The sequence below is a fragment of the Musca autumnalis genome, unplaced genomic scaffold, assembly GCF_047663935.1.
Source record: "Musca autumnalis isolate F117 unplaced genomic scaffold, ASM4766393v1 scaffold_4, whole genome shotgun sequence".
NCBI classification, from domain to species: domain Eukaryota; kingdom Metazoa; phylum Arthropoda; class Insecta; order Diptera; family Muscidae; genus Musca; species Musca autumnalis.
The window spans coordinates 210,298,877-210,325,749 of NW_027411977.1; the positions used below are offsets into that span (position 1 = coordinate 210,298,877).

General features: G+C 41.2%; 1 protein-coding gene across 1 annotated transcript; it reads right to left on the reverse strand.

Moving 5' to 3' along the window:
* Positions 1 to 245: 245 nt before the first annotated feature.
* Positions 246 to 26,766, reverse strand: LOC141401650 (cysteine sulfinic acid decarboxylase). Its single transcript, XM_073981985.1, has 6 exons — positions 26,107 to 26,766; positions 8,228 to 8,415; positions 7,932 to 8,057; positions 7,139 to 7,487; positions 667 to 1,155; positions 246 to 594 (listed from the first exon to the last, which is right to left on the reverse strand). The coding sequence occupies exons 1-6, from the start codon at positions 26,392 to 26,394 to the stop codon at positions 406 to 408; spliced, it is 1,629 nt and encodes a 542-aa protein (XP_073838086.1). The 5' UTR covers positions 26,395 to 26,766; the 3' UTR covers positions 246 to 405.
* Between the last annotated feature and the right edge of the window lie 107 nt (positions 26,767 to 26,873).

Sequence of the window (26,873 nt, forward strand, 5' to 3'; positions counted from 1 at the left end):
CCTTATATGATGAGGCTCCGAATGAAAATCTTATTAGCTGCGAAGATTTTTAACCGGTAGTTTGAGATAAGCTTTTATGGCAATTTTTTCTGCGGATTTTACTCTATTGGAGGACTTCCTGGACTACTATAAGAAGGTCTCCTTGTTATCTATATGAATTTCTCTAGGTCCACTGAAGATATCCTGGTCTTCTGTAAAAAGAGAGTAGGTTACCGTTTTGGTTCAAATGAATAAATCCTTCCTTATGCCCATTCTATCTCAATATATTTACCAATAAAAAATAATACATTTTATTTTCCTACAAAACTAAAACCTACGAACTAACCTAAAATCTATGACACACAAAAAAATGGCATACAATATTTCACATTTGATTTTAAAGCGTAACAAGTATCCGCTCCATCCTTAGAGACTACAACTATCGGCCAATCTTTCAATTTCATCCAAAATGAAATCCAATTCCGATTCTTGCATCACAGGGAAACAGGTGAAGACCATGCGGAAGAAGTTGCCAATATTGCGATACAGCAGTGGTGAATAGCCCAGCATCAGGGTTCCTTGGCGTATCATGAGTTCTTTGACCATAGGGGCAACCTAAAAACAAATCAAAAATTTGTTTTACAATTTTCCAAAAAAAAAAAAAATATTCCATTTCTCCTTCCTTACCTCATACAACTTCTCCCACCACTTGGCATCCTCCTTTTGGCCCCTCATCACTTTCGGTACATACCAAAAGCACACATTCGTATATTGATAATCATCCAAGACCAAGCGATATCCTTGCCGCCGCTTCATTTTTTCCATAAATAATTTGGAAATATCCAAGGCATGATCGACGAGACGGCCAAAGCTACCATACCCCCGAGCCTTGAGCATAATCCAAAATTTAAAGGCATCAATTTTACGACCACACTGTATGCTCTTATTGCCCGTATCATAGGATACATCATAGAATTTATCCTGTTGAAAGAGATAATGAACAGCTGTGCTATTGGCCTGAGGCAATAGCTCCGCATGACGTGTCAGAAAGAGGGCACATTGAAGCGGAGCGCCCAGAGATTTATGGGGGTTCCAGGAAAAGGAATCTGACCGCTCTAGGCTTCTAAGTAGATGGCGATTTTTGTACGAGAGCAAGGCGGAACCCCCCAGGCAGGCCTGAAAATAAAAAGAAAATGAATTGTTTTTATTAAAAAAATCCATGAGGGTCAACTTTAACATGCTGGACAGCTCTTAGGGACATTTTGCTATAATACAACCGTCCCTTAGGGCAGTCGTGACAATACTAAGAGCCATCTGCTAGGTTTTTGGCATTCTAAAATGGGTATATATTTATATAGAAAACGGCATTTAAAGTCGACAAACTTACGCCCATCACCTATATGTAGTCTCTATCAGGAGCGAAATTTAGGACGACCCCATAAAATACCAGCATCATCCACAATATGGTTAACGATTCTACTATGCATTCGCAAGGTAGTCAGAAGAACCCTTTCTTTTAGAAAGGGCCTATAGAAGCACCCTTTCTTTGAGAAAGGGTCTATAGAAGCACCCTTTCTTTGAGAAAGGGTCTATAGAAGCACCCTTTCTTTGAGAAAGGGTCTATAGAAGCACCCTTTCTTTGAGAAAGGGTCTATAGAAGCACCCTTTCTTTGAGAAAGGGTCTATAGAAGCACCCTTTCTTTGAGAAAGGGTCTATAGAAGCACCCTTTCTTTCAGAAAGGGTCTATAGAAGCATGCTTTCTTTCAGAAAGGGTCTATAGAAGCGCACTTTCTTTCAGAAAGGGTCTATAAAAGCACCCTTCTTTCAGAAAGGGTCTATAAAAGCACCCTTTCATTCAGAAAGGGTCTATAAAAGCACCCTTTCTTTCAGAAAGGGTCTATAAAAGCACCCTTTCTTTCCGAAAGGGTCTATAAAAGCACCCTTTCTTTCAGAAAGGGTCTATAAAAGCACCCTTCTTTCAGAAAGGGTCTATAAAAGCACCCTTTCTTTCAGAAAGGGTCTATAAAAGCACCCTTTCATTCAGAAAGGGTCTATAAAAGCACCCTTTCATTCAGAAAGGGTCTATAAAACCACCCTTTCTTTCAGAAAGGGTCTATAAAAGCACCCTTTCTTTAAGAAAGAGTCTATAGAAGCATCCTTTCTTTCAGAAAAGATCTATAGAAGCATGAAGCAAACCATTATTTATATTTTATGAATTATCTTATTTAGTTTATCTTCTCATTTGAATTCAATGTTTAGTATGTAAGTTTGTACATATTCCATACAACTCTGTTTATATTTTCTATGTTTTCAAATTTTAACGGTTTCTATGCAACACTGTACATATTTCTATTATCATACTATTTCATTACAACATTGTATTTACTACTAAAATACACATCTATGTAAGTCTAGACGACTTTTGCGCTTCTCAAACCGAGTACCTAAATAGAATAAAAATTAATAAAATCACTTTGAGATCAACCTTTGAGAAACCAACTAGTCAACCAGCTTTTAATAAGTTTCGGACATTGTACTAGTTGAGAAACCAAGTGGAAGATACCAACCAAAGTACAAAGTTAAATAAAACATCATTTAAACAGCAATACTCTTCGTTTTAATGGACATTGGGTATAACCTTACACCAAAGAACTGCTTCATTGGCGCCCAACGTGGGGCACAACACAAGAACTGCTTCATTGACGCCCAACTCGTGGCCATGTAACACGACCACTCCATACCATAAAATGTGAGCAGCAGCCGAGGACACAACAACAAAATTTATTGCGACGCGTACTTATCTGGTGACTGTAAGTAAGTTGGCGCATTTCAAAATCCATCCAGACAACGCTTTACAATGGCAATCCAGGGACGTTTTGTACTAGGCGATCAGAATCCATCGACAATCATACAGATTACGCAGCAATTGTGGATTGGCGTAGAAAAGAACGTCAACTCCTCACACACATGTACGAGCAAAAACAGCAAAAAACACACAGCCACATTCATCTTTAAGAAAATGAGGGATGAACAACAACAACTACATTGTGGTGATGTATTACAACAACCACACACAAAACATCAACAACACACAACGGTTAACCGACGCACAACAACAACTTGGAAATCCACAAGTCTTGATCAATTTTACGCCAGATGACATTTGAGTGGACATCCAACAACGCCATCTACACAGTTATGTTATGTCATTAAAGTCTTAGCAGATTCAAGAACCGATAATCCAGATGTAGTCGGCCATAGTCGATTCAACAACCACCATTCACAATGCAGTTTTACTCCAGGGGGAGGTTTCGAAGGAAGTTTGCTATATTATGTGGACATCCAACAGTACTACTTCGACGCCATCTGCAAACAACAACCCACAATACTGTCGTTACCGTAGAATAAATCAACAGCCCATTATTCCTGATGCATCATCGGGACGATTTCAGCATCAGAGGGGGAGACTGAAGCAAACCATTATTTATATTTTATGAATTATCTTATTTAGTTTATCTTCTCATTTGAATTCAATGTTTAGTATGTAAGTTTGTACATATTCCATACAACTCTGTTTATATTTTCTATGTTTTCAAATTTTAACGGTTTCTATGCAACACTGTACATATTTCTATTATCATACTATTTCATTACAACATTGTATTTACTACTAAAATACACATCTATGTAAGTCTAGACGACTTTTGCACTTCTCAAACCGAGTACCTAAATAGAATAAAAATTAATAAAATCACTTTGAGATCAACCTTTGAGAAACCAACTAGTCAACCAGCTTTTAATAAGTTTCGGACATTGTACTAGTTGAGAAACCAAGTGGAAGATACCAACCAAAGTACAAAGTTAAATAAAACATCATTTAAACAGCAATACTCTTCGTTTTAATGGACATTGGGTATAACCTTACACCAAAGAACTGCTTCAAGCACCTTTTCTTTCAGAAAGGGTCTTTCAGAAAGGGTCTATAGAAGCACCCTTTCTTTCAGAAAGGGTCTATAGAAGCACCCTTTCTTTCAGAAAGTGTCTATAGAAGCACCCTTTCTTTCAGAAAGTGTCTATAGAAGCACCCTTTCTTTCAGAAAAGATCTATAGAAGCACATTTTCTTTCAGAAAGGGTCTTTCAGAAAGGGTCTATAGAAGCATCGTTTCTTTCAGAAAGGGTCTATAGAAGCACCTTTTCTTTCAGAAAGGGTCTTTCAGAAAGGGTCTATAGAAGCACACCTTCTTTCAGAAAGGGTCTAAAGAAGCATCCTTTCTTTCAGAAAGGGTCTATAGAAGCACCCTTTCTTTGAGAAAGGATCTAGAGAAACACCCTTTCTTTCAAAAAGTGAAGCCATATACTGCATCGTTGACCACCCTAAGGGCAATGTACAAATTGGTTTACACCCCTACGGCCATTTTTGATATGGTAGACGACATTGAGAATTGGAGTCCACTATATGTGAGACTAAATGTCCTTAAGGTCATCTTTTGAAAATTAGCTGGCCGTTTAGGCCATCTATTCTAGAGCAGCGGCCCTTAAAGTCATCTGCTGGTAATTAGGCGACTCTTAACGGCATCTACCATTGAGTTAGTTGACCTTAACGCCATCTACTGGAGATTGCATGGTTCTTATGCCATCTAGTTGTGAGTATATGGTTTTAAGCGAACCCATTAGAGAGTAGGTGGCTAATAGGCTTTCCTACTTTACCCTAGGTGTCCCTAAGACCTGATAATTTAGATTAAATCATCAAAAAGTCATATACAGAAGTCATCAACGGCATCTAATATGGATTAAGTGACCCTTAAGGGATATTGTATGTTCTAATGCCATCTAGTTCTGAAAATACGGTTGTAAGGAAACTTATTAAAAGTAGGTGGCACTTAACTCTTTCTACATTGCACTAGGTTTCCCTTCAGACCATACAATGGAAAGTAAATGACCCTAAAGTCATCTAGTGGGGAGTAGTTCGTCCTTAGGTCCATCTAAAACAGAGTGAGTGGCCTTAAACCAATGTTCTGTGGAGTATGTACCTCTTAAAGCCATTTACTGGAGATTTAAGGCCCTCTAATGGTCATTATATACGTTAGCGCCATCTAGTTGTGCTCTTAACGCTTTCAACTTTACACTTGGAGCCCTTTAATGTCATCTATTGAAGATTAATTGTTACTAAGGCCATCTACTGTAGAGTAGACGACACTGGAAATTGGAGTCCACTATATAGTCGATAGATGTATGTACCATCATCTTGTGAAAATTAGCTGGCCGTTTAGGCCATCTTTTCCAAAGCAGGGGCCCTTAAAGTCATCTACTGGAAATTAGGCAACTCTTAACGGCATCTACCATTGAGTAAGTTGACCTTAACGCGATCTACTGGAGATTGCATGGTCCTAATGTCATCTAGTTGTGAGTATATGGTTTTAAGGGAACCCATTAGAGAGTAGGTGGCACATACGCTTTCCTACTTTAATCTAGGTCACCCTCAAGACCTTATTATATTTAGATTAAATAATCCAAAAGTCATATACAGGAGAGTAAGAAGTCATCAACGGCATCTAATATGGATTAAGTGACCCTTAAGGCCTGCTATTGCAGATTGTATGTCCCACGGTCATCTAGTTCTGAAAATACGTCGTAAGAAAACTTATTAAAACGTAGGTGGCACTTAACTCTTTCTACATTGCACTAGGTTTCCCTTCAGACCATCTAATGGAAAGTAAATGAACCTAAAGTCATCTAGTAGGGAGAAGTTCGTCATCGGTCCATCCAATACAGAGTGAGTGGCCTTAAACCAATTTGCTGTAGAATATTAAAGCCATTTACTGGAGATGTAAGGCCCTCTAATGGACATTATATACGTTAGCGCAATCGATTTGTGCACTTAATGCTTTCAACTTTACACTTGAAGCCCTATAATGTCATCTATTGGAGATTACTTGTCACTAAGGCCCTCTACTGTAGAGTCTTCGGTACTTAAGTACATCTACTGTACAGTAAGTGTCCTTAAGGCCACCTTTTGTGCAATCTGTAGCCAACAAAGCAATATACATAAGAGAAGATTGTCTAAGGTCAACTACTTGAGTGTAAATGAACCTATGAAGAAGAGCAGTTGTCCTTAAATCCATCAACTGGTGATTTAGAGGACCTAAACGGCATCTATTATTGATTAAGTGGACCTCAAGACCCTTAACGGCATCTATTATTGAGTAACTGGACCTTATGTTCATGTAATAGAGATTTTATTTCCCCAAGGCCATCTATTTGTGCGTATAGGCTTTCTCAAAGATATATAATACAATAAGATGGGACATTTCCATTGTTACAGTACATCGGCAGATGGCGCTGGTGGTCTAACATTATGTGATGTTACAATATTGTGACATCGAATTATGTTATATTTAACATAGTTCACATTGGTGTACGCTTTTGTTTCTGTTGTGTTATGTTAATTGTCTGTTATACATAAACGCCCTCTATACTTGGATATTAAAATTTAACTCCATTGTGCATGATGTCCAATCTTTACCATTGTATGTATTTGGTGCTGATATTAGATATACTGAACATTATATATTATATACTATAGAACCACCCTTTCTTTCAGAAAAGGTCTATAGAAGCACCCTTTATTTCAGAAAAGGCCTATAGAAGCACCCTTTCTTTCAGAAAAGGTCTATAGAAGCCCCCATTCTTTCAGAAAAGGTCTATAGAAGCCCCCATTCTTTCAGAAAGGGTCTATAGAAGCACCCTTTCTTTCAAAATGGGTCTATAGAAGCACTCTTTCTTTGAGAAAGGGTCTATAGAAGCACCCTTTCTTTGAGAAAGGGTCTATAGAAGCACCCTTTTTCAGAAAGGGTCTATAGAAGCACCCTTTTTCAGAAAGGGTCTAAAGAAGCACCCTTTTTCAGAAAGGGTCTACAGAAGCACCCTTTTTCAGAAAGGGTCTACAGAAGCACCCTTTCTTTCATAAAGGGTCTATCGAAGCACCCCTTCTTTCAGAAAGGGTCTATAGAAGCACCCTTTCTTTCAGAAAGAGTCTATAGAAGCACCCTTTCTGAAAAGGTCTATAGAAGCACCCTTTCTGAAAAGGTCTATAGAAGCACCCTTTCTAACCTGCCTAAACCTTCCACGTTTATATCTACCACTCCCTTTATACTTACATCAACATGCATCCACAAATCATGTCGTTGGCAAACATCAGCTATGCGGCTGAAATCATCGAAAGCTCCCAGCACTGTTGTTCCGGCAGTGGCATTAACAAACAGCGGTACCTTACCATGGGCCTTGGCTTCCAAGATCTTCAGTTCCAAATCTTCGGGCAACATTTGACCCCTATCATTGGTTTTGACCATAACACAATTATCCACACCAAAACCCAACCAATGGGCGGCCTTCTTAAAACTATAATGGGATTCTTCCGATGTGAAGATGACCAAAGGAGGCATGCCAACCATGCCTTTCGATTTAATTTCCGGAAATTTACGATAGCGGGCCAAAACAATGCCATACCTGGAGAGAAAAATCAATGTGAAATAAAAAAACATAAAAAATTAGGCAAATAAATGTTTTTGTATCAATAGAGGCCATTTATCAACAACAACAAAAATAAAATTAAATAATAACAACAGTTAATTAATTTTGACCATGATCGGCTGAGAGGGTTGTTGCTTTTTGACAATTTATGAATATGAAGTTTGTGTTTTTGTTTGACGGCGGTGTTACGATCTCAAGTGTTAAATGGCCATTATGAATTGCTGGTCAACAAATAAAAGCCATGCCGCAACACAAGCCTCACACACATTCGCACACCCCTTGCATTATGATTTATGGGCCCTGCGGCCATAATACCACTTCAATGGAATTCTCCCAGCCCCGCACACAGTTCAAAGTTGCTGGTGTGCAAATTTTTGTTTGTTTGCATTCGCTTTTTGAAGCACTGCGGCGGATACTTACATATTTGATATTGATCCACCAGGCGAAAAGATGCCATCACCTTGCCCATAGCCACATAGCTCACATACTTTGCGCACAATTTCAGTTTCAATCAAGCTAAAAACTGGCGCCACTTCAAATGTATACCTGCGGAGCAGCAAAAACAATGACATTGAAACGGTTATTATTTAAAGCGTATCAAGAGGCTGAGAATATTAATAAGGTGTGGTGGAATTTTATTAATAACAAATTTGTTATGACAGGATTAACAGGATTAACCAATGTGTCCTGTTTCATTGATTTTTTTTCAAACTTACGCACTTGTGTTGAGGGCTTCGGTTATCCAACTACCCGCCAAGCCATAGGGATCCATTTGTCCAAATAACTGATTGTGGAAACGTCCATGACTAGTCTTCACTGAGTAACGTATAACCTGCTGACATATGTTTTGAATTTGTTCCAGGGTATAATTTTGATTCTCCTCGATTTTTAAATCAATTAAGTTCTGGAAGAGAAGAAGAAAGTAAGCATGTAGTTAGATTAGAAATTCGTAAACTAAAAGTTTCCTAAATACTCCTATATATGTTGTTTTATGCAGATTCTGTTATGTTCTCCTAAACATCCAAAAGGTATTCTCTCATTATGAAAAGAAAGACTCTTCATCTTCTCATAAGCCATCTGCAGAGGTTTAGGTAGCTCTCGAATCCATTCAGTGGAAATTAAATGTCCTTACGGCCATCTAGTGAAGATAAGCTGTGCTGACAAAGATGTAAAATATTATAAGATAGGACATTTCAATTGCTACTATACATCGGCAGATGGCGCTGGTGGTCTAACATAATGTGATGTTACAATATTGTGACATGAATTATGTTATATTTAACATATTTCACATTGGTGTACGCTTTTGTTTCTGTTAATTGTCTGTTATACATAAACGTCCTCTATACTTGAATACTAAAACAATTAACTCCATTGTGAATGATGTCCAATCTTTACCATTGTATGTCTTTGTAATCTGTACTTATATGAACATTTGTGATATAGGTACCAAATGGAGTTGACCGATATGATCCATCTTGGAACATGATTTAAGATTGGACCAATGTCATTTGATAGGCTACGTATAAAGACAATCGCATATGCTGATGACGTTGTTTCATGTTTAGCGTGAAGTTTCCCCAGACACTATCAGAACTTATGCAAGGAGCTCTGGTCAAGTTATCAAGATGGGCACTCCACAATGGCCTTGGAGTGAACCCATTAAAGACTGAGCTAGTTCACAAACAAAAGGAAGGTCAGACCATTCACCCTACCAGTGCTGGACGGAGTTATTCTTGAACTCTTTTTGGAAGCCAAATACCTCGGCATTATCCTGGACCACCAACTCACATGGAAAACGAATCTCCTCGACAAGAGAGGTCTAACAGCTCTATACGCCTGCAAAAACTCCATTGGCAAGGACCATAGGATGTATAGGACCATTGTACGCCCTATTCTTGCATATGGCTCTCTTGTATGGTGGAATGCTCTCAACAAAACGACATATCTAAACAAACTGAACAGCGTCCAAAGGGCGGCATCACTCCTAATCACTGGTGCCATGAGGAGCACTCCACAAGCAGCCCTAAATGTGCTACTAGATCTACATCCGCTCAATCTAGTAATACAAGAACAGGCAGCAATGAATGCACTTCGTCTCAAGGAGCTAGGTTCATGGTGCAGTTCCGAACACGGAAGAACTGCAATTCTACGTCGATTCGGACTATCAACAGCCTCAGGGAACATTAGTGATTATATATCACCACAAGTGTGCTTCGACGCAACGAAGGTGCACATACCCCACAGGGATGAATGGACGCACAGCAGCCCACCTCTAGACGGTATAGAGATCTACACTGATGGCTCTAAGATGGAAACAGGCACAGGAGCAGGCGTCTATTGCAAATCCCAAGCCGAAGTTTTTGCGATCAGAAAGGCCACGGAACTGATAAACAACATGAGAGGGGAAATAGTTGGAACGGTGACTATCTACGTCGATAGTCAAGCGGCCCTAAAATCACCCAAGTCCCATTATATCAAGTCCGCGGCTGTTCTAGACTGCAAACACGCTTTGGAGCCACTAAAATGAATCGTCACCTTGTGTTGGGTACCAGTGCATTGCAACATCGAGGGAAACGAGGCAGCCGACGAACTGGCACGCTGCGGCTCCATCAAGGCACGACTACAGGGTGTTTTCTATTATTTATAGAGCAGATAAGTCGGGAGAAATTCTGCCACCACTGACAAAACACGCCAAACTGCAGCACATCAAGGGCAATCTGGCCAATCCCGTCCAAGTCAAGAACCGCCTCACTGCTCTCAATGAGGAAATCAGACCTGAAACTAGCAGTGGGGATCATCAAGGGTCACTGCAGAGTAGGATCCATGACGAGCAAATGGGAAGAAGACGACACTGCTGACTACTGTAGGCTGTGCAAGGATGAGGAAGAAAAAGAGACGATCGAGCACTTATTATGTCGCCTTCCTATGCTCTATTCTAGAAGACAGTCCACCATGGGTGTGCACACCATCCAATCTTTAACAGCATTCTGCCAAACAGAGCCGTCGAATCTACTTTACATGGCAAAAGGCCTGAAATGGCTCCAAAGTGCTGAGAACATGACAAGCACTACTTCTACACAGCAGCATCGTCAACCACGTCCTAGATACAACTAATCCCAAACTTCACAACTACAATTTTCACTACATCTATATAACTACCACATCTACAGTCTCATCTACAACTTCTTTCTACTCTTACAGTTACATCGAACGATTACATATAATCTGCAGACAGCACCTTTTACATAACTACATATCACCCGCAACCAGCACTTTCACATCACCACCACACCTGAACCACCGAAATCCACCCATCTACAACCACATCACTCACAACCTTCATCTATACATAACTATCAGAACACACCTACATCTCCTTCATATCATTACCACATCTATAATCCGTTCCAACATTCAGGATGATCACACTGAACCTCAAGGTCTCCGAGTGGAGTGGCTGCCACCACAGCAGCTACGCATCCTAAAACCTAACCTAATGTCATTTACTCCTTTCGATAAATATCATATCCACCAACCATTTCGTTGGTATTGTTCGATTTTTTAAGTTTTCGGGACATAGGTAGCTATTGAAGTTAGTTGAAGTGGTGCATTGTGTCGTAGGGGCATGCAGAGCAGATGTTTTGCACGGTAACATCAATTCTTGCCCTTTATTGGAATTTGTATGGCTGCACCATCCCGATTGATTGGAGGAACACTTTCACAAAAGAGTTGTTTAAGGCATCTGCCAATGCATCTGAGTGAATGCTTGATAGGTTTGTTGATCTATGTGTTCTCTCTTGTGACGTTGGACTTCTCTCTCTCTCTCTAGATCACAGATGGTCAGCAGAGAAAAAGTGTCATTAAAGCCTAGCACGCGAGTCTAGCCATTTGTGTTGCTTGCGCTGACGTAGCTTGTTTGTGTGTCAAACTAATGATGGTTGTTTTTGTGTGACCATCAGGGTTCTAGATGATGATGTTGCCTTCTGACATACCTGGATGGGGAAGTTCTGTCCATATTATTGTGATTATGTTGGGGAAGTCCTATCCACCATATTCTGATTAGGATGACTCTCACGGTAACAACCGATAGCAGGTAGCTGTGGCATTTGCGGACTACATGCATATGCTGTCGAATGTGACTTCTAGAATCTTGGGGTAGTTAGTGTTTGGAATTCTGTAACCATCGACTCAATTCTCACCTCTGCCGTTGATGTGGTAAACAGAGTGGCCGTAGATTTACTAGCAGATATTTACATATTCCTCGTGCGGAAAACGTTCGGAAGATTGGTTAAATAGTAGCTAAGCCTTTAACAATTGACATTACGGAACGTACCCGACTCCAAGATCGTACATTCATCCGCAGACCTAACCATCTCAATGGAGGGGGTGGAAAACAGGAAAGTTTGAGTTTAAACAGTTGCGGAGATATCACTCCACACCTTGGGAATTCAGTGTTTTACTCTACAGCAGCTTCGACTCATTTTCCTGAATTTCATGCACAACCGGCATTCACACATATAATTAATTATTTTACGTTTCAAACTTGGCCGTATGTTAGTCTGCTCGATGTCCTCAAACAGAGTGTAGTGCTTGACAGTATCAAAGGCTTTTGATAAGTCGGTCACCACCAATAACGTCATATCGCACGGATTGTTCTGATTGAGTCCTCAACAAAATGTGTGGAGATGGCGTGTAGCGCTGTTGAAATGCTGTCCTACTATCGAAACGATGATCGGCAATTGGATAGCTATTTCTATTGCTGGGGAGGAGTAAAGCCTCATGAGTCTTTGCTACGACTTACAAAAGCGAAATCGTACTGTACGATTAACCAGCTTTGGTGACATCCTTGTCTGACTTTAGTAGCGCGACGATCCTGCCCGGTTTCCAGACTTCGGGTACGAAGTGGATGGCTAGCGACAGGCTGAGAATTTTGGTGAGATACTCAACTCTCGGCTTATCCAGATGTTTTACCATTACCATGGAAATTCCGTCAGGCCCCAACACTTTGGATGAATAACCTTTCCTAATGGCATTTGCTACCTCATACATACGTTTCTAAAACATCCCCGAAGCGGCAGGGGAGACCTCTCTCATATCAATGAGTGCTTGCCGTATCATATTGGCTCAATGATATGGGACCTACTTTTTATCGCCCAGTCCGCACGCCGTGTCTTACGACACCACATGTAGATAAGTTTTTCGTGGCTGAAATACTCAGGGAATGCAAGCCAACATTACCTGAGGGGATGTTGTGCCGCCTTCGAAAATTTTGATGTTCTGATGATTAGGGATTGAACCATAGACCACCTGAGTACGGGGCGAACGTGTTTATCACTGCATCACGGTGGAATATCATCCATTGTAAATTGTGGGGGTTCCTTCTCTCCGGGAAGAGATCTGACACGATGTAGCACTCTTTTCTTCACCCTGTCAGTACAGTGTCGATTAAAATAACATGAGCGCTCTTCGGTCCGACACAATGTCCACACTTTTCAAAATCATATATCCAAAAACGAAAAGAAAACTACGAAGTTATGGAAAGTTTTATACCGATATCACTCTAAATCATCATGTCCGAACTAATCAAGCAATTGTGATTTATTGCAGGCGTTTTATTTAGACTTACAGTTCAGTATTTATGGCTTGTGAATCTGATAAGCGTTCGTTGTGGTGCCACTTGAGTTGACAAACAAATGATGAATTACTCGAAAGCGATTTTCTTTTCCAAGCAAAGCAGATATTGTTTCGCACAGAGTTTTCTCTCTCCCAAAACAAAAGAAAGAAAGAAAATTATGACATTTTGAAGTTCATGGGTTTGTTGGAGCTTAGAAATGGAAACTCCAAATGAACAAAAACAAGACGACAAGGCACTTGTTTTGGGTGACAAGGCAACAAAAACAATAAATTATAAAAACTAGGTGCAGTGGTAGTTATGCTGGGGATTCAGTCCATAATTGTGGAAAAAAGTGAAGTTCACTACAATACCGCCGCAGCCGCCGACCAAGTTGATGATGACATTGGAAAATTTGATGACAAACTTACTAAAACCAAAAACAACAAAATAACCCAAAACGGTTGACACTCAACATGAATGCAATGGTGCTACTACTACTCGAACTACTACTACCGAACACAATAGCCAACAACTGTTGCTCCAACTCCGTCTATGGTCGGCCAGTGGTGAGCGGCTGTTTGTTGCCTCTTGTTGAACTGACATGTTGACAAAACATTGCTGTAGATGATTGGTCACACGGCCTCGGTCTAAAGGCGGGAGAACGTATGGGATGGAGGGTAAGCATAAAGTTTTATGGTCACATTCTCGCTTACATTCATTTCAAGTGAAAACGCCCGCAAAAGAAAACGATTTTTCCAAAGCCAAACTTGACACACATTTCTAATTGCAAATCCATGACAAGTAACACCAACGAAAACAACTCCAATCGCGGCTCAACAACAGCCAAAACATAGCTTTGAGCGCACGCTTAAACCGCCTAACACTTAAAGTTTAACTCAGTGACTTTGAAATGAAAGGCATTTATGTATGTTTTGTGTGTGTGTGTGTGTCATTCCCCCTCTTGTAGTTATGATCGCAGGCCGTGTTGCTGTTCTTCTTGTGAAAAGCTAAACATCAGTGTTGTCATCACCTAATGTCAGATTATTATTGAAATGTTGGAAAACAAAATGAAATGAAATGAGCGATTTTAGTAGTAAAGATAGGTGGCACCTTGGGTCCATAAAATTCCTTAAAAAGTTATCGCTCATGTACCTCTATCTTAAAAATACCCAAGAGATCTTAAAATTGAACAATGTTTGAATATGAACAGTTTGGCGCCCAACGTTGAAAGGAGTGGCCCCAAATACTGAGACAATTTCGGGGCCATATCTCAGGAAGTATTGACTTTCTCTAGCATACAAAATTAATATTGTAGTTGTTGTGACTCTCCCATTTAAAAAATGCGATGAATTGGGAAATTCCCGGAATATTTCCTTAGCACAATTCTATAGAATGGAACGGAAACTTATGAGAACACCAGATACTAAGGAACAATACAATGAATCGATACTCGAGTATCTCGAACTTGGCCATATGCGGAAAATAAACCCAAATGAAATTAACAATATGCCAAATTATTACCTGATAAAACCTGATCGTATTACAACGAAACTTAGAGTCCTATTCAACGCTTCGTGCCCATCATCAAATAAAACAAGTCTCAACGACATATTATTTCCTGGACCCATACTACAAGAGGACTTAGTACTATAAGTTTTGAAATGGAGATTTTTCAAATACGCTTTTAACGCCGACATCACTAAGATGTATCGGCAAATACTTTTGGACCCAAAGCAAACAAAATACCAAAGGATTTTATTCAGAAAATCACCAACAGACCCTGTAGAGGATTTCGAGTTGTTATCAGTAACCTTTGGAGTAAACTGCGCGCCATTTTTAGCATTGAGGACACTAATTAAGTTAGCAGTGGATATTAAAGACCTGCACCCAAGGGCAGCAGATATAATATTAAACAACTTATACGTTGATACGGTCATACATTAGAACAAGCGATCACGGCCAGAAAGGAATTAGGCTCAGCTTTGGACTCTGCTGGTTTTACCCTCATGAAATGGGCCTCAAATGATCATAATGTTATTAAAGATATTCTGGAGGAAAAGTTATTGCCACTGAATTGGTTGGATATTTCTGAGGCTGCTTCCACAAAAACACTGGGGATTCGATGGAATATTTCGGGAGATTTCTTCTCTTTTACGCCACCACAAATGGAAAATCATGATAAATATACAAAGCGAGAAGTTTTATCGACAATAGCGAAACTGTTTGACCCTTGTGGATGGCTGGCGCCAGTGGTGGTAGTAGCGAAGCTTATTATGCAGCAAATCTGGCTGCATAAAAACGATTGGTATGACCCACTGAAGCCAGTGACTCATACGAACTCGAAAAACTTCGTCACAAATAGCCAAAAGATTGAAAATCTCAAGGTTCCAAGATGGATACAATTCACATTAGATTGCTCTGTAGAAATTCATGGCTTTTGTGACGCTTCGGAAAGCGCATATGGAGCAGCGATTTACGTCCGAATCGAACATACTGATCATAGTACCCACACCTTCTTATTAGCCGCCAAGACCCGAGTAGCTCCGATTAAAAAGCTTTCTTTTTTATTTTTGCCTTATTAAGCCGAAGGCCATTTATAGTAGCTTTCTATTCCTCGACTTGAACTCTGCGGTGCGCTACTGCTGTCCAAACTGGCAGTTTCCATAACGACAAATGTTTGGTACTTCGAGCCGGATAAAAGACCCAAACAGTAGTCATGATCAAACCGACTTGCCGCTATTAAAATGTCATAACAATCCGAGAAGTGGCTTTAAACTGGAGTGAACGATCTCCCCATAATTGTCTCCATCAGCAGTCCGCCCGATTCTATCACATCTGAACGCCGCGCCTTCCTAAATCATGGGAAAGCTAATTGTCTAGTTTCAGAGAGTTCACTAATCAACGCTTCAGAGATCTGCCCAACCCTTTTGATGTTCAGGTAGTAGAGAGGACGTTCCGAGACATAATCACCGATGCAGCCCCTCGCCATATACCTGCTGGTCGAGCACACGATGTGAGGCCAAATTTCTTAGACGAGGTGTCGGAGTTAGCTTCCTTGTGCCAACCCCAGGGATCCCAGAGCCATTGAACTGACACTGGAAGTTAAGAGGTGGGTCGGTTAGCATAAGCGGAACAAGTGGCTAAATCCTCTGAAGAAATGCAACATTGGAGCCGGAATAAGTGAATTGTGGGCAATGTTTAAGTCACTCACAAACCCCGAAAAGAAGGAAGATAGGACTTCAATCACCTTTGGCGACGTTACACTGACTGATCCGAAAAGCTGCGCAGCAACCCGGAAGTGACGGGGCGAAGAAAAGGGTACTACGCCGCATTAGATCTCTTCCTGTAAAGGATGAACCACCACAATTTACAATGGATGATGCTGTTGGGCCCCGATAGAATCTCCATAGTACTGTTGAAACATCTGGATGAGCCGGGAGCCGACTCTCTCATTAATGTTCTCAACCTGTCGCTAGCCACTCACATCGTTCTGGGAGTATGGAAAATGCAGAGCAGACTACCCTCTGACCAAGTTTGAACCGTTATATAATAAATTATATGTGTAGACGCCAGTCATACGTGGAATTCAGGAACAAGAAACCGAAGCCTCATAGATCGAAAGTTTCCTAAGGTGGGGTAATATATCTCTGAATGTGTCGGACCTAGCCAGCAGATGGTGATTGGGATGGCTCTCACGGTAACACCCAAGCAAGTTCTGCAACGAAAGCATCTCATTATGGTGCTTTACTGGAAGAATCTTTGCCTCCTCATGTAGATGGTCCACTGAAGACTTGAGGAGGCACCCTGTTGCTGTTCTCAGGGCTGTATTCTGACAGGTTTGAATCTTTTCCAATTCGTATCACATAATCGGAGCTTACCACAGACTGACCTATCGCGTTATATGTGGTCAACAAGGTTTCTTTATCTGCGCCCCAAGTGCTGCCGGCTAGGGACTTGTTCCTGCTTTTCAGTTTGTAGCAGATAGCTGTGGCGTGTGCGCACGACTTGAATGTAGTGTCGAATGTGATCCCTAAAATGTTGGGGCAGTTTGTGGTCGTCCATGTGGTGAATAGAGTGGCTGTAGATTTTGTGGCGGAAATCTGCATATTCCTCGAGAGAAAAAAGTTGGTAAGATCGGTTAAATGTGTGTTCAGTCTCTCACAGATGTCATCAGGGAAGGTACCTGACGCCTGGATCGTGCAATCATTCGTATACGTTACGATCTCTATTTCGTCTGGAGAAGGCGGAATACAGGAGAGGTAGAGGATAAACAGTTCCGGAGATATCACCCCACCTTGGGGAACTCCCTGTTTCACTCTACGGGGTTTGACTTCTTGTTCCTGAATTCCACGTACGACTGGCGTCCATACATATAGTTGACTATCCAACGTTTCAAGCTTGGCCGGAGGGTTGTCTGCTCAATGTCCTCAAACAGCGTGGAATGCCTGACAGTATCAAAGGCGGTCTCTGGTTGAGTCCTTGACAAATATATGTGGAGACCGTGCAGCGCCGTTGTCGTGCTGTGCTGCTTACGGAATCCAAGCTGATTCTAAGACCTCAAGGGTCTACGGGCGACAAAAGCGAAATCAGCCTGTACGGTTCACTTTTGCTGGCATCCTTGCCTGGCTTCCGTAGCGGGACCACCCTGCCCATTTTCCTTACTTCGAGGCAAGTTGAAAAGTAGCGACAAGCTGAAAGCTTTAGTGAGATACTCCACTCCCGGCTCATTTAGCTGCTTCAGCATTACCATGGAGATTCCATCAGGGTCCAACGCATTGGATGATTTAGCGTTCCTGATGGCATTAGCAACATCATCCATTGTAAACTATGGAGGTTCATCCTCGGCATGAAGAGATCTAATGCGACGTAACGTAACGTAACGTCGCCAAACGTGACTGAGGTCCTATCTTCCCTTCTTCCAGGGTTCGAGAGTGACTTAACCGTTGCCCACAATTCAACTATACCGGCTCCAATGTTGCAACTCTTCAGATGATTTAACCACTTATTCCACTTATGCTCGGCGGCCAGCCTGTTAACCTCCAGTGTCAGCGCCCTGACGCTGGGGTCATTAGGGTTGCCTCCACGGAGCTCATTTACTAATCCCGTCGCATCTGCTGGGAAGTTTGGTCTTACTTCCGGTATTCGACCAGCAGGGACATGACGCCCTTTCCGCTACCCGAACATCAGAAGGATTGGGCAGTTCTCCGAAGCGGTGATTGGTGAACTCTCTAAAACTCGACCAATCAGTTTTCTTATGATTGACGAATGTGCGGTGTTCAAAAGTGATGAAATCGCGTGGTCTGCTAATCGAGACAATTATGGGGAGATGGTCTGATCCAAGGGAAATGACGGGTTGCCAGGTAACGTCATTTGTCAGACCAGGTGACACGATGGTTATGTCTGGCGAACTGTGACACTTCCTCTAATTCTGGTAGGGGCGTCCTCATTGACCGTGCAAAACGTAGAGCTATCAATCTGCGCAGCCAGCGCTGTACCCCTCTGGTCGTTTCCAAGGGCCGAATGCCACATCTCATAATGTGCATTAAAGTCCCCCAGGACCAGACGATTATGACCTTCCAAAAGCGGGTTAATGTCGGGCTCGTAATCCGAGATACAGCTATTTCTCGGCAGGATGTATACGTTCAGTAACTCTATCTCGACAGTTCCACACCTGACTGCTACCCCCATACATTCCATGTACGGGTCATTAGAGACATGCTCAAGCGAGATAGGTCTGTATTGGACAGACTGGTGCAATAGGAAACCTAATCCCCTACCTCCACTTCTGGTGCGATCCTTAATTAACACGTTGTAACCATCACAACGATGTAAGCTACAGTTGTTGTTGAGCTTGGATTCTTGCACCGCAGCGATCTTGATATTAATCCGACTCATGAAATCTATTATTTCCTCGATCTTACCTCGGAGTCCATTGCAATTAAATTGCAAAAAGGATGCATTGCCCGCACAACGTTGTAAGCTACAGTTGTTGTTGAGCTTGGTTTCTTGCACCGCAGTGACTTTGATATTCCTCCGACTCATGAAATCTACTATTTTTCCGCGATCTTACCTCGGAGTCCATTGCCATTAAATTGCAAAAAGGATGTATTTTCCGGGATTGGGACAACAACGGCTGGTGTTAAAGGCTGCATGTGCGGTTGTTGTAGTGGAAACTGCGGGGGAGTCTCGTAATCAGACGACGAGGGAGTTTCATAATCCGATGACGACTCACTTGGGACTGTATTCACGCAGCATGCAGCAACATAGTCCCTGTCGTAGTCCCTCACGTGGACAAGTCCAGAGCAACCCCTTAGATGCATCCACTCCTGACATCTGTTGCATCTCACCGAAGTTTGGATGTGGGTGAAGATGCGGATGTGGCAAACCGAGCACAATATTGGTCCTGGGTATTCCTCCGTCCCGGCATGGACAAAAAGAATTCGGAGCAGGCATTCCGGGATATGCTGCTCCCAACACGGAAAAACGAAACAAATACAAACATATTTACACTGAGGTAGCAGCCGCTGGCCGGAACGTTGTGTGGTTCCGCGTCAATCGGGTACGAAACAACCCGCTGCCGTGGGATTGAGTTCTATTGATCGTCATCATCAATATTCTTACGAAGCATAAAACAAATTACAGTTGCTAACATGGAAACATAAGTACAGCACATATACATTTTATGGTGGCTGATGTAAACCCGCTTTCGCGTATTAGGGAATAAAATTTTCCACCTCATATTCTTATCTATCGTTGCTGTTGTTAATCCTCGAACCAACTTTACAATCGGTTAATGGACGTCTAGTAGGTCACTGCAATAATTAATTGATAGACTATTGATTTAAAGAACAAAAAAAAATAATGTTTTAATAGTTGACCAGTGGAAACTTCCTTAAGAGTAATTCAAGCGTTCAATGTTCATTGATAAGAATGTTGTATGGAAGGTTTACACATTGCATGAACATGAGACAAGCAGAGACAGGCTTCGTTAAATCAGACTTTTTCATTATTTTTACACCGACAAAAACAAAAGTATGATTTTTTTACTAATTTTTGCAGAAATATGAATGCTTTTCTAAAATGCAAAAATAAATTTTCTAGTTTCCCCTACATTCGCCATTATTTTTTTTTTTCTGGCAAAACCCGGTTTTTGTGCTTTGCCTATAAAGATGTTGAGGTTTCCTATAAAGATGTTCATTATTTTTACATAGAAAAAAAAAACAAAAGTGTGAATTTTTTACTAATTTTTGCAAAAGTATGAATGCTTTTCTAAAATACAAAAATAAATTATCTAGTTTCCCCTACATTCACCATTATTATTTTTCTGGCAAAAACCGGTTTTTGTACTTTGTGCCTATAAAGATGTTGTGGTTTTGCTTCTTTTGTTTTTGTCTTTCCACCTCTCCATCGTATCTACACGCACATTGAATCCGTGTCAACAAAGCACAAAATCCTAAACAACCACCACTACCACACTAATAAACCAAACACGTATAGATTTGTTGTCAGAAAACACTCACTATATCAATAGCATTATTTCGCATATACAATTTTTGAATATCTTTAATATAAATGCAACATATAATAACTCGAGCTAGAGCTGATGGACTCAATATGTATGTACATATCGTTCACATTGTTCTGATTTACAAGATACATATGTAATTCATTAGAGAAAATCAGTTAGAAGAGAAACGTTTAAAGAACAATAATTACAAAATTAAAAGAAAACTAATTTCAAAATTAAATAAAAAAACAACATTTTTATAGAAAAAATAAGTTTATAAAAAATATAAACAGAGTTTTGAATATAAGTAACTTTTTCTTGCTTTAAAGAAGATTATTTTGAAATGAATGAATTGGTTCATATTTTGCAAAAGATAATAACATCCCGCCGAAAAATAGTTGTATTTCGGATTACGAGCCCGACATTAGCCCGCTTTTGCAATGTCATAATCATCTGGTCCTGGGGGACTTTAATGCGCATAATGAGATGTGGCATTCGGCCCTTGGAAACGACCAGAGGGGATACAGCGCTGGCTGAGCAGATAGATAGCTCTACGTTTTGCACGGTCAATGAGGACGCCCCTACCAGAGTTTATGGAGAGTATCACAGTTCGCCAGACATAACCATCGTGTCACCTGGTCTGACAAATGAAGTTACCCGTCATTTCTCTTGGATCAGTCCATCTCCCCATAATTGCCTCCATTAGCAGACCACGCGATTTCATCACCTCTGAACGCCACACATTCGTCAATCATAAGAAAGTTGATTGGCGAGTTTTAGAGAGTTCACCAATCACCGCTTCAGAGAACTGCCCAATCCTTCTGATGTTCGTTTAGCGGAAAGGACGTTCCGAGACATCATCATTGCTGCAGCCGCTCGCCATATCCCTGCTGGTCGAATACCCGAAGTAAGACCAAACTTCCCAGCAGAGGCGACGGGATTAGCAAATGAGCGTGATGAGCTTCGTCGTGCCAACCCCAATGACCCCAAAGTCGGGGAGCTGACACTGGAGGTTAACAGGCTGGTCGGCGAGCATAAGCGGAACAAGTGGTTAAATCATCTGAATAGTTGCAACATTATAGCCGGTATAGGTGAAATGTGGGCAAGGTTAAGTCACTCTCGAAGAAGGTGCGCAAGTTATTTCAATCGACAGTTTGTCGAGCATCCCGAGAGTGATAGGGCGAAGAGAAGAGTATTACGTCGCAATAGATCTCTTCCTGCCGAGGATGAACCACCACAGTTTACAATGGATGATGTTGCCAATGCCATCAGGAACGCTAAATCTTCCAAAGCGTTGGGCCCTGATTAAATCTCCATGGTAATGCTGAAGCAGCTGGATGAGCCACTAAAGTTCTCAACTTGTCGCTAGCCACCCTCATTGTTCCCGAAATCTGGAAAATGGGCAGGGTGGTCCCATTACGGAAGCCCAGCAAGGATGCCATCAAAAGTGAATCGTACAGGCCGATTTCGCTGTTGTCGCCCGTAGCAAAGACCCTTGAGGCCTTAGATCTCCCCAGTATCAGAGATAGCTTTCAAGTTGCCGATCATCAGCATGGATTCCGTAAGCAGCACAGCACTACAACAGCGCTGCACGCCATTACCACATATATTTGTTAAGGACTCAACCAGAGACGGCCGTGCGATAGGACAGTGATGGTGGCGCTTGACTTATCAAAAGCCTTTGATACAGTCAGGCACTCCACGCTGTTTGAGGACATTGAGCAGACAACCCTCCGGCCAAGCTTGAAACGTTGGATAGTCAATTATATGTGTGGACGCCAGTCGTACGTGGAATTCAGGAACAAGAAGTCCAAACCCCGTAGAGTGAAACAGGGAGTTCCCCAAGGCGGAGTGATACCACCAGACGGCATCGAGATCGTAACGTATGCGGATGATTGCACGATACTGGCGTCGGGTACCTATCCTGATGACATCTGTGAGAGACTGAACAACTATTTAACCGATCTTACCACCTTTTTCCATTCGAGGAATATGCAGATTTCCGCCACAAAATCAACAGCCACTCTGTTCACCACATGGACTGCGCAGTTTGGAAGAGAGTTGAATGTCATGGTCGATGGTAGCAGAATTCCGACCACAAACTGGCACAAAATTTTAGGGCGTGCGCCCACGCCACAGCTATCTGCAACAAACTGAAAAGTAGGAACAAGGTCCTCAAGTCCCTAGCCGGCAGCACTTGGGGTGCAGATACAGAAACCTTGTTGACCACATATAACGCGATAGGTCGGTCTGTGGTAAGCTATGCGGCGCCAGTCTGGTCCCCGAGATTATGTGATATGTACGAATTGGAAAAAGATTCAAACCTGTCAGAATGCCGCCCTGTGAACAGCAACAGGGTGCCTCCTCAAGTCTGCAGTGGACCATCTACTTGAGGAGGCAAAGATTCTTCCAGTACGGCAACATAATGAGATACTATCGATGCAGTACTTGCTCGGGTGTTACCGTGAGAGCCATCCCAATCACCATCTTCTGGCTAGGCCCGACACATTCAGGCATATCAGGAAGGATATTCATGCTCTAGAAAGGAAGGTCCAACACTATAGGAGAGAACCCCTAGGTCAACAGGCATATCAAGCAGGTTTAAATAGTATTCACACGGATGCAGTTGCTAAGGTCATAAGCAAATATAGTGTGAACAAAGTTCTCGCAGTACATGCCCCATCTATCGCAGCTGAAGAGCGTCAGCTGCCACGACAAACCAGAGTAGTTTTGGCTTAACAACGCTCGGGATATTGCAGTCGGCTAAATTCTCATTGGGAGGAAATCGACAAACAGACAATGTTGTCGAGGTCTTAGCGTTCTAAGCCACTGCCAACCTATCATATAAACACTTCTAGATATGATGTCAACAAAAACTTCCGAAATGGAGGGCATTACAATTCATGAAGGAAACCCGCCTTCGATTGTACATGTGTATGTATTGAAAAAAATGATTCCTAGACAAGACAGTAGGGTGACTTAATATAGAATATATAAACAGAGTTTTAAATATAAGTAACTTTTTCTTGCTTTAAAGAAGATTATTTTGAAATGAATGAATTTTATATTTTGCAAAAGAGAATAGACATATATCCCATGTTTATGTTTCATTCAAAAAAGAAACCAGTATTTATTGCTTTATGAATTTGGTTCATACAATGCAAAAATCTGAACATTGGAAACAATTTTTGAACACTATTCATAAATTGAATGAATTAGTTTTTTTTTGTGTAAATGAATCATTTGTAAAACAATAAAGAACAGGCGACCCTTTGACTTTTACCAAAAATAACTTAAGCAGGGAGGCCATGTAGCTTTTGTTCCGAGGCCGGTAGATATAGCAGAAGAATAATTCAACAAAGATTAAGGTTGAAACACAAGCAACAAGTTGTAAGGACCATGACCTGCCAATCTTTACCTAAAATATCCGAACTCTACGCACTTTCTGGTATAATTGAGAAGTACACAGCTGTGATATCACTGAAATAACAGAAGAGCGATGTAACACAAAGGCGTCACAACAGTTCCTAGAGCTGACGCACTGTATTATAGCTTCCACTAAACACGACATAAATTTGGCTCTGGGTTTGTAGTTAACCCGAGGCTAAACCATTTCATCTCCATATCCACCCCGTAGTTGAAAGATTAAAGGCCTCGACACATAAGAAGCGTGGCATTCTTGCTTAAGTCATATATGATAAAAGCCTTAAGACCAAGTTCGACCTAAAAAAAGATTTCAGAATCACATTTGAATTAGGTCGAACTTGGTCCTTAGTCATTTACCAGATATGACTTAAGCAAGAATGCCATGCTTCTTATGTGTCGAGGCCTTAAGGACCAGAACAGAATCAATCGACGCATGCTTTGCTTGCATCCCAAATTTCAAATTATAAAGGAATGCCAGAGCCTCTTGGCAAATCCGCCTGCGTTCTCCTTTAGGAGGCTCTGGCATTCCTTTATAATTTGACATTTGGGAAGCAAGCAAAGCAAGCGACGATTGATTCTGTTCTGGCCTTAAGGGCCACTCAAATAAAAGTTAGGTTCTTCAGCATCAGTTTTATATGAGTCTATGCCCCGACGAAAGACTATTAAAACTAAATTTTGAAACTACCATTTTGACATAAACCTGAATGTAACCTCGGTGTACATAGTTTGTATTTGTATCGTTTTTCTGTATTGGGGAGCAGCATATCCCGGAATTCCTACTCCGGATTCTTTTGGTGCGTGTCGAAATGGAGGAAAACAAGTAAAAAAGTATCAGTCGGCTTTGCCGACAGAGATATACCCCCAGCCTTTGTGGTCTTTTCATTATTTTGTGGCCTTTTTTGGATATTTGAACTTGCCGACGAAAATATGGATTAGGATTAAAGTTCAAAAGTGTTGCAGAGGAGGTACTTAAAGGAATGAACCGACATAGTCCATTATGGAAGTGGATCTTATTTTGGGAGTCATATCTTTTCGATAGATATCGCACCCAGTGGTTCATCGTATAACTTACGGACTAGTATGCCAGGACGCATGGACTTGTCCACTGAAAACATAATACCGCTGTTAGCAGGACAACATCGAACAGCATCGGTATACATTTCCAAAGGATCTTCAAACAGACCTAAAACTTCACTTAGACACAAACGTTGAACTTTTGTCGAGGAGATAGCCTATGGTACCTCCATTTTAGTAGTTGAACTAAATTTCGACTAAATATTAGGAGATCCAAAGTTTGGACCCAATTTGTTCAAGAGATATCGTACATACCATTTAAGTGGCATTTTTTAAATATTCGGGGGAAGTACCGGAAGTTGTGGACCGGTGTTGCCTATCTTTGAACTGAAAGTATGACAAAATATGAAGAAGGCCAAATTTTGGACCAAATCGGTTAGTTCGATAGTTATCGTGCTCTCCAGCCACGACTATGTGTTTTTAACACCTTTCGGGCTGTTTTCTAGTATGGACTTGCCCCTAAAAAACTTTTACCGTCGTAATTGAGGCAGCAAATGCAAGTTGCTTAAAAAAAATATCAAAGTGATTCGAGAGCATGTCTTAAAGTGAACTTATCCGTAATTTTGTGTGATAGGTACCCGAAGGAGTGGACAAACATAGTCCATATTCGAACCTGTTCTATATCTGATAGATATATTAGGATGTGTAAAGTATGGACCAAATCGGTCACTCCCTTCAAGAGTTATAGTGCGGACAATTTTTCCGAACATTTTTGTGGGGGAGGTACCTGAAGGAGTGGACCGATATGTTCGAACTTAAACTATGTTTGGAAAAAATATTACAAAGGCCAAATTTTGGACCAAATCTGTTGATCCGTTCGAAAGTTATCTTTCGCTCCAACCACTACACACAGTGTCAGATAATCCAAAACTCTTCCTTGTGACTTTTTGGGAAATTTATTTGATACAATTTTAGCTCCTCCAGCTCTTAATTTTTCACCTTTCTCAAAAATACATATGTACATATCTTACCTTCAACTCCTCTGGCTGGACAAAGTCAACAATTTTCTCATGCCATTCCTCGGGATTGGCACAAAATGCCTTCTCATCCACCAACATTTGGTGAATGGAACTTAAAACTTTCCAATCGTTGGCCAAATTAAGACGTATCTCTGACACTTCATGGGGCGTTTGTTGCTGTTGTTGTCCAGGATTGGTATTTTTTGATGGGTTAATTGTTGTTGTTGTTGCACTACTGTTATTGTTGGCGGCAGCCATCAAGTGGCCATTACTGGCATTTGTGGTGGTAGCAGACAACATAATGGGGTATTCTTTGTTGTTACGGTTTCTCACTTGTTTGCAATTTTTGTTTTATTTGTTTGATTTGTTTTTAAAAATTTTCAAAATAAATACAACCGTCTGATGCAAGGTACGCGAACGTTATGACATTTCAGAATTCTCAAAACTTTTACTAAAGCTATGGTTTCCGTGGTGTATTATCACAACTATGCGTTGAATTGTTGTTGTTGTTTCTGGCTGGTTGTTCGAGCTCATTGCTCTACATAAATATCACAACAGAAAGGGCCTCATGATATTGGGAGAGAGCGGAGGGAGGCTTGATTGTTAACAGTCGTAGTCGCATTCGTCGCCTACAATTACTGATTGCAGATTGCTAAGTGAATACAAACAAACGAAATGAAATGAAATTAACATTCCCGACCAGTCATTATCATTTTGCATTGTACGATCCCAACAACAAAAACAACAAACAATGTTTGGCAAGTTGTAGCGCACCCAAG